The sequence below is a fragment of the Podarcis tiliguerta genome (assembly GCF_965153285.1).
Source record: "Podarcis tiliguerta genome assembly, chromosome: 14".
Classification (NCBI taxonomy): domain Eukaryota; kingdom Metazoa; phylum Chordata; class Lepidosauria; order Squamata; family Lacertidae; genus Podarcis; species Podarcis tiliguerta.
The window spans coordinates 18,424,925-18,434,453 of NC_139547.1; the positions used below are offsets into that span (position 1 = coordinate 18,424,925).

At 45.5% G+C, this 9,529-nt stretch overlaps 1 protein-coding gene across 1 annotated transcript; it reads left to right on the forward strand.

Annotated features, from left to right (window-relative positions):
* Positions 1-1,834: 1,834 nt before the first annotated feature.
* LOC310664761 (mitochondrial import inner membrane translocase subunit Tim9-like) lies at positions 1,835-9,210 on the forward strand (the record flags this gene model as incomplete). The annotated part of the gene is made up of 3 exons (XM_083414310.1): positions 1,835-2,111; positions 2,374-2,423; positions 9,143-9,210. Exons 1-3 carry the CDS (start codon positions 1,879-1,881, stop codon positions 9,208-9,210), a joined length of 351 nt encoding a protein of 116 aa, XP_083270436.1. The 5' UTR covers positions 1,835-1,878.
* Between the last annotated feature and the right edge of the window lie 319 nt (positions 9,211-9,529).

Genomic DNA, 9,529 nt, shown 5'->3' on the forward strand with positions numbered 1-9,529 from the left:
TTATATCTGGCACATGGTTTGCTACTGTGTATGTGTGTGTTTGCATGGGAGATAGGAGGGCAAGAGAGAGAGGTCTGGATTGAGACCCTAGAGTGAGGAGTGGGGGAGTGCAGTGCTCCACTGCAGACCAGGTCCATATTATTATTATTATTATTATTATTATTATTATTATTTTCCATGAGGGATCTTGAAGCAATTTACAGTACAATAAAAGCATACATTGATAAAAAGAATTAAAACACTTGCTAAACACACGCACACATATTTATTGGCACATACATAAAATCAATTTAAATCCAATACAGGGACCAGTTGTAATGAAGATCTCCATTCAGAAAGCTTGTTGAAAGAGGAATGTATTTAGCAGGCACCAAAAATATACAGAAGGACTGAGCTCTCCATGCATGCACTGAGGGGAGGAACTGTCATGGTGTGTAGTGAACCCCCCACAGTGCAAATTGGGAGCAGCATTTTGCCAGGGTCAGGAATCAGAAAGTCGACCCTATTCTTGCTAAATAAGAATGTGAGGTGGATAAAGCTACCAACTTCTCCTGCCCCCCACCGCACCCACAAATCTGCTTCTGTGGCTTTAACAGCAGTTTGATCTGTAAACACCAGCAGGTTATATAATGCTTCTCTCCATGTTGTAAAAATGTTTGCTGGCTAATTTCTATGGATCGAGGGGCTATTAAAAAGGGAAAAGAGCATTCCAAGACTTGTATCCCGGGTCAGTTGGCAACAACCCTAATGATGATTAACTAGAGTTTGTTTGTTTGTTTTTAAAGAGGAAGTGGAAGCTGTAGCGGTTTGGGAATTTAAAGAAAAGCAAGCAAACAAAGGATACGTTTTTAGCAGGTTTCATTGAATAGGTACCATTATCATCATCATCAACAACAACAACAGCAACAACATCTCCTTTTGGATTTGACTCTGTTATTCCTCTGCCCATCAGGAATAACACACTGTTTTGAATGTACGTACATACTGTCCATTCCAACCTTCCCCCAACTTGGTGCACTCCAGATGTTTGGGACTAAAACTCCCATCACCTCCAGTCAGCACAGCAACATCTGGAAGGCACCAAGGTGAGGAAAGATGGTGAAGTCTAAGAGCAAGCTGCACTGCCTTTCTAAGGCCTCCATTTTCTTCCTTTTGAAAAACTGACCTCAGCAATCTACCGCTAGATGGCAGTGTGGCAAAGCACTCCCTTAAAAAAAGAGAGAGAGAAATCTAGACGCATACCAACTTGCTTGGGCCTGTTTTGGGAGAAGGGTGGAGACTCAGACACCATTCCTATGCTACGGGTGGGACATTAAACATTTTTAAAAACTCCCCTATACGGGGCTGCCTTCAGATGTCTTCTAAAGGTCGTATAGTTACTTATCTCCTTGGCTCGGGGGTTGCCTAACTCCATACCCTCCAACATTTCTCCAATGAAAATAGGGGAAAGCGGGACGTTCTGGGTATAAATCAGAAACTGGGACAACTTCTGTAAATCCAGAACTGTCCCTGGAAAATAAGGACACTTGGAGGGTCTGCACTTGGATGGCAGGAACAAATTCATGGAGGCAGTGGCGTAGCTAGGCGCTTGGGTGCCTGGTGCGGGGGCGTGTCCTGCAGCTAGGGGCAGGGTGTGCTGCCCATGGGGGCGGGGCAAACCTCTGCGATGCTTGGAGCTTTTCCACTGACTCCCCCTCAGTTGTAGGGTGGCTGAGGGAGAGGCAATAGGCAGATGCAAGTCCCACGCTGCTGTTTCAGGCAGCACAGAACCTGTAGGCGTCTAAGCCACCACATCACTCCTAAAAAGTTTTGTGAGGAGATGGAAGGTAAAGCTATCCTAAAGTCCTCCGGCACTGATTCGTCTCCAGCACGAGGGTAATGTGGCAGTTATCTGAGCGCTCAAATATGGCTGGACAAATATCAGAATCTGATCAGATCAAGCAGTTGAAGGAATTTCTTGGGACATATAACAAATGGACAGAAACCTGCTTCCTGGATTGTGTGAAAGATTTCACCGCCGAGAAGTCAATCCAGAATAGACTGACTTGCTCAGAGCACTGCTTACAGAAGTATTTGAAAATGACCCAGAGGATATCTATGAGGTTTCAGGAGTACAGTGGTACCTCTGGTTGCGAACGGGATCCATTTTCGAGGCCTGTTCGCAACATGAAAAGAGCGCAACCCGCAGCGGCACGCCTGCACACGCGTGGGTTGCAATTCGCTGCTTCTGCGCATGCGCATGACATCATTTTGCACATCTGTGCATGCACAAGTGGCGAAACCCAGAAGTAACCCTTTCCGGTACTTCTGGGTTTCCGTGGGACGTGATCTGAAAGAACGTAACACGAAGCAAAAGTAACATGAGGTATGACTGTACCACATTCAGCAGAATGAAACTCTGGCTGCCAAAGCAGGACTTCTTGGTAGGCCTCACTAAAAGGCAGGGGCTGCCTTTGTGAAGACCAACATTGATTGCATTGCACACGAAGCTGCACTGGTCCCCACCACTGCTGTGGCAACATCCACCAGCTCAGAACAGAAGAGCTCAGGAAACAACTGAACTGTGGAAACCACCAGGAGCTGCTGTTGGGGTTGGCAGTGGCTGCAGAGCTGATGGAGTCTGTTCCAAGATTGTCTTCTGTTGTGCATTGAAATAATGTTGATACCACCTTTTTTCTGGAGGCTTACAGATTTGCTTCTGACCATCACTAGGTTAAAGATGGGGAGGGAACAACCACATTTTAGTTTTTGTTGTTTCTATACAATGACTAAATTTTTAATACACAAGTGTGTCGTCCAAAAAAATTTCTGAGCCCATTTTTTTAAAAAAAACTTATTTTGTCACACACACACACACACACACAAACACACACACACTACACACAGTTTCTAGCCATGGTGGTTATGCTCCGTAAAGCATAGTGTTTCAGTAAATATACTGAGTGGTAGTTGACTAAGTTTTACTCAGAGTGAACATGACTATGTTAGGTCTGTTAATGTCAGAGTAAAACTTGGTTGAATATCACCCGTTATATTTTTAATATAAGGCTTCTTCATGTTTTTTGCATAATTGTCCACTGTGTTTCTAGGAAGGGGAAGAGCTCATTTGCATGCAGAAGGTCGCAGGTTCAATCCCCAGCATGTCTAGGAAGGACTGGGATAAAACTCTGTGCCTGAAACCCTAGAAAGCCGTTGCCAGTAGACAATACTTAGCTAGATGGACCAATAGCCTGATTCAGTATAAGACAGCTTCCTTTGTTCCTAAAAAATTATTATTAATAATAGTAACAATAATAATGGTAAAAGGGTGGTTCTTTTCTGAATACCTACAGTCATACCTCGGGTTACAGACGCTTCAGGTTGTGCGTTTTCGGGTTGCGCACTGCGCCGAACCCGAAAGTACCGGAACAGGTTTCTTCCGGGTTTTGGCGCTCGCGCATGTGCAAACCACTAAATCACACTTTGCACATGCGCAGAAGCGCCAAATTGCAACTCACGCGTGCACAGATGCGGCGCTGCGGGTTGCGAATGTGCCTCCCGCACGGATCACCCAAGCTTCCACTGTATTTGGAAGAGGAGGCAGAGAAATATAAGATTCTACTTAGTGCTTTTTTTCTTTAAAAAGGTTTAGGGGTACTCTCATTTTCCTACTCATATTGAAAGTCTGCCCCTCAATGAGGCCAAACTTAGATTCACTAAATGTTTAGGGGTATGCACACACCTGCATAGCCTCAAAAAAAAAAAAAGCACTGGTTCTACCCAACTCAGAGCAGACGTATTGAAACAAATAGACCTAAGTGAGTCATGTCCATTAATTTGCATTGGTCTATTCTGAATATGACTAACATTAGAAACATCTCATAATCACCCAATCTATTTTTCTCTCCCTGAAATGCCATTTCTTTTTATGTAAATGCCTGCCAAAGGAATTGGACCTTCCCCATAAGATTCTTTGGGATGGAACAAATAAGGAAATTGGGAGGCGGCTATTCTGAAAGTGCTCACTAAAAACAAACTATGTAGGATGAAGTTCGTGCTGAGGGGACAAATACTGCGCCATGGTAACCTACAGTCTGCACCAGCAAAATGTGAAATCTGTGATCCATGTAGACATTCCGCCTCCTGTAGCTCTAAATGAGACCGAGCCACAAACCAAGAAGGTGACATTTTGAATATTGGCTCGGTTATGAATTCACTAGGAAACCTTGGGCAAACCTCTTTCAGCCTCAGCTTCCCATCTGCAATATGGCAACAAAGCTGAGCAGCCTTGCAGGGCTGTTTTAAAGGCGCATAATAAAGGTAAAGGTACCCCTGCCCGTACGGGCCAGTCTTGACAGACTCTAGGGTTGTGCGCCCATCTCACTCAAAGAGGCCAAGGGCCAGCGCTGTCCGAAGACACTTCCAGGTCACGTGGCCAGCGTGACATTGCTGCTCTGGCGAGCCAGAACCGCACACGGAAATGCCGTTTACCTTCCCGCTAGTAAGCGGTCCCTATTTATCTACTTGCACCCGGGAGTGCTTTCGAACTGCTAGGTTGGCAGGCGCTGGGACCGAACAACGGGAGCGCACCCCGCCACGGGGATTCGAACCGTCGGCCTTTCGATCGGCAAGCCCTAGGCACTGAGGCTTTTACCCACAGCGCCACCCACGTCCCAAAGGCGCATAATAAGATTGTGCAAATGGAGCATGCTCAGCTCTCCAAAGCCCATTATAAATACTAAGGAGTGTGATAAGCCATAATTGTACCATTTCTTTTCTTTGGGAGTTGATTCTGTTTTCCTTGAAGTAAAAAAAAACCAAACCTGTTTTGCATGTGTTTCTGTTAATTAGAGGGAAAGAATGAAGCCCCATTCGCTCCAGAGATTCACCTGGCATTGTCCACATGCAAGTATATTTTCAAAGCATAAGGACTAGGAACCTGAAAGAATGGGTGGTTAGACAGGCAAGCAGATAGATAACAGAGGCTAAGTTCCAAACCCAAAGGCTGCATTCATTGCATTTGACTGTTCCCATGGCATCAATGGTGATTACTCGATTAGGGCAATTCTGGCACTGCCCCACTAATCTCAATTTGCCCTTAGCCTGCCCTCAACTGCCTGCCTTCTTACAACCAATCAGGGGATGGCTCTGCCTGTCATTGGCTCTGAATCCACCAACAGCTGGTCTCCCCGCCTCCTGCCCTCCCAGCCCCAATGGGCACCGGCCGCCACACAGGAGCACATGGGGCACAAACACAGCCCTGGCCCCACAATATTCCTCTTAAAACCTCATCCAGCATTCCAGACCGTTGTCACTCCATAAAGATAAAGGTAAAGGGACCCCTGACCATTAGGTCCAGTCGTGGCCGACTCTGGGGTTGCGGCGATCATCTTGCTTTATTGGCCAAGTGCTTTATTGTACAACTTCCAGGTCATGTGGCCAGTATGACTAAGCCGCTTCTGGCGAACCAGAGCAGCGCATGGAAACACCGTTTACCTTCCCGCCGGAGCGGTACTTATTTATCTACTTGCACTTTGACGTGCTTTCGAACTGCTTGGTTGGCAGGAGCAGGGACCGAGCAACGGAAGCTCACCCCATCAGGGGGATTCGAACCGCTGACCTTCTGATCAGTAAGTCCTAGGCTCTGTGGTTTAGCACACAACCAATACCCCTTATGTCAATGCCCACCGCTTTAGAATGCCATGTGTACGGTATGAGGAATTTTAATCTGGTAGTCCTTGTAGAGACGAGACAAGTTCATTCGCTGTTTCCTGACTAACAGATGCTGGCTGAGATGACACTGTATAATCAATGGTTACCTGGCCATTTATATGCTGTTTATTCTAATTATAGTTTCAGTTCCTGCTTTCACTTTCCCTACCCACCCCCACCCACCCCCGTTCCCCCTCTCCAAATCTATTTTTTGCAGCCTGTAAAAGTAAACACCACTTTCAGCCCAATGTAATTCTTCCACTCCTCTGACTGTGCATCACACAGTTAACGAGAGAGAGAGAGATTCCATCTGCGAGCTGTGCAATTGAGCAAAAAAATAAGAGTCTGATGGCTGGAGGATGGAAAGAGAGAGAGAGGAAATGCTAAGAGGAAGGGGAGCCATGGCAAAGGGGGGTAGCTCAGTGGTAGAGCTTCTGCTTTCCATGCAGAAGGTTCCTGGTTCAATCCCCATCACCTCCAGGTAGGGCTGGGAAGAACCCTTATCAGGAGAGCTGCTGTTTACAGTCAGTGTGGGCAATACTGGACTAGATGGACCGATGGTCTGGTTCAGCATAAGACAGCTTCCTATGTCCCTGTGTTTGAAAATTATGGATGCTACTCAAGTTGAAATGGCATTACAGTGGACGCTCAGGTTGTGAACGTGATCCGTGTGGGAGACACGTTCGCAACCCGCAGCGTCCGCAACCCGCAGCTCCATGTCTGTGCATGCGCGGGTCGTGATTCAGTGCTTCTGCACATGCACAAAGCACGATTTAGTGTTTCTGCGCATGTGCAAGTGCCAAAACCTGGAAATAACCCGTTCCAGTACTTCTGGGTTCGGTGCAGTGCGCAATCCGAAATCGTGCAACCCGAAGCATCTGTAACCAGAGGTATGACTGTAGTAGATTTTCCAGGCAGGGCTGGCATCAGGGGTCAGCATTGGCAGGCAGCAGTCAGGATCTGCATTGCAGTAGGGGTCCTCTCATCATCCCCGCTCATCCTTCTCCTGGCTGTTACTACCTGTTCACCCGCCAACTCCCAGCATCATAAAAAGAACGTAGGAAGTGACCTTATATTGAGTCAGGCCATTGGTCTATCTAAGTTAATACTGTCTACACTGATTGGCCAACTGTGTACTCCAATAATGGGTGGCCATTGACCATCACCAGTGAATGCTATAATACCACAATCCTGTGTGGGAATATCATTTTGCTTTTCTTTCTTATGTTTGAGAGTTGGTGGATTTATTTTATCTTTACAGAAGGTATATTTTTATTTATTTATTGCATGTGTATATTTTGACAATTATATGTATATGTGTGTGTGCGTGTTCCAAAAACTGAGGCTCCTGATTTGAACATGTTTAATGTGCTTTCTTTTATTCTTAAAGCATCTCACTGCTTCCACACTTGCCATCCTGCAAACTCTGCTTTTCTGATTCTCCTCCCCCCCCCCCCAAATATGTATTTCTCTTTGCAAAGGGGATCTTTAGAAGAGTCAATCAAATTCCTGGGTGTTTTTTATTTAAGGCAAATTAGTTGTTTAAAAACAACCAAGCAAAACATTATCAATCAGCACATTAAAATATCCTAGCATCTTTTCAGGTTGTTTGGTTTACACCCCCTATCTCTAGCTCTTCCCCCTCCCTCCCTTTTCCATTTAATTTCAACGACAATGCTCCCACTTTGATTGACGTTAAAATTATTTATTGTCACATTGTGGGTGTTCAGTACATTGTGTTTGCTTTGCAGCTGAGAAATGCTCTCTGTCTTTAGCAAGCTCCTTCTTTCCAAAGAACCAGTCTGGCCACCCTTTGCTCACTGGCAGAGTGTAAAAATAACATTATGCTTTCTACATGCAAAAATTACCTGAGATTAATGTTCAGTTTGGGCCATTGTTTACCAATTTTAAGGAAACTGGTTTGTATTACAAGGCACGGAGGTATCATAAAGGCCAATTCATGGCATCTAGATAGGTTATGGTTGAACATGAAAGAAGAGATTATTTTTAAGCATCAAGGTTGGGGGAGAAATACAATTCTGTTTGCATTAAAAGGCAAATCTCCCTCATTCATACTTATTAAACCCATAAGCAAAAAAACGAGACGCAGCCATCCTTCCAAATTCACACTTCTCCAAATTTTGCAATGCCAAACAATGTGTACACAATGCATATACTGGGGTAAAAGTGTGCATGATAATCCATATATCAGTGAAACCAGCATATGAAAATGCATTATACTAGGAGAAATCTAAATATTAGGGGAAATACGCTTTGCAAAAATGTTTACATCAGACAAAATGGCATACAAAAATGTGTATATTGTGAGAAATTTGTGCTATAATGCTAATGAATTCTCATGAGGACTCCTAAATTTTTTTTTAAAGCAAGCTGATGGGAAAATGTGCAAAACTGAACTTAAGACTAGGAACACGAGAAACCGAGAGAGAAACCAAAACTGACAAATGCGCCCATCCTTACAAACACCTCTCTGATTCATCCACCTTTAGAAATCTCCACCTTTAATGCTCCGCTAATTGTTTCAACCCAGTCAGTGTAGACAACTGCTGAGTTAGATGGACCAATGGTCTGACTCGGTACAGGGCAACTCCATATGTTCCTATGGACATGGGTGGTGCTGTGGTCTAAACCACTGAGCCTCTTGGGCTTGCCGATCAGAAGGTCAGAGGTTTGAATCCCCACAACAGAGTGAGCTCCCCTTGCTCTGTCCCAGCTCCTGCCAACCTAGCAGTTCGAAAGCACACTAGTGCAAGGTACCGCTATGGCAGGAAGGTAAATGGTGTTTCTGTGCACTCTGGCTTCTGTCATGGTGTCATGTTGCACCAGAAGCATTGTAGTTCTGCTGGCCACATGACCCAGAAAGCTGTCTGTGGACAAATGCCAGCTTCTTCAGCCTGAAGAGAGATGAGTGCCACAACCTCACAGTTGCCTTTGACTGGACTTACCATCCAAGGATCCTTTACCTTTGTGTGTGTGTGTGTGTGTGTGTGTGTGTGTGTGTGTTCCTATGTATGGAATGGCTTCCATTCAGTCCATTCAGTCCATTCCATTCAGAAAGTTGTATGGGACCTAAAGGGTTATCTAGATCAGCCCCCTAGAATGCAGATATAGCTGACCACTCTATGCTACTTGGACTCCTTTCATGCCCTATGGCAGAGCTGTAGCTATAGGGGGATAGCCAGGTTTTTGCCTCCAGAGGGAAGCCAAACTAGGCCTTTGACCCATGTGAAATGAAGCCTAGTTTTGTCCCTGCCTATTCCTCCATGATTCTGTACTTAGCTGGTTTTCCTTCTAACCATCTAATCATTCTTTCAGTTTTTTCATAGCTGGATATTCTCTCTCTGCTTTTCCTCTGTCTGTTGAGTCTCTCAAGAATCTGTCCTTGGCCCTCCTCTTCTCTTCTCTTCTCTTCTCTTCTCTCTCTACCCAGTATCGCTGGGTGACATCGAATCCCATGGTTTTCAGTACCACCGGGACACAGATGATGCCCAGCTCTAGGCTTCCCCCCTTGAACTGCTCTTCTCGCTCCAATCTGGCCTCTCTAACCGCCTCCCTGGTTTTGTTGTTTGCTAGGATGCTTCATCATTGTCTCAAACTCAATAGCCCAATTCAGGCATTCAGATGCTCAGCAGAGTAATCATGCATGAGGCTGAGCAGGCCAGGTCCACCCCCCCCCCATTGCCGTCATTCTCATCACCTTCCATGACTGGTTTAGCCATCAATCCTTTTTCACAGGGATCTCTGGGAATTGTAGTTCCTTGAGGGGTGGGAAATAGAGGCAGGGGTGATGCATCTCGTTTCACGGCCCGAGGTAAAA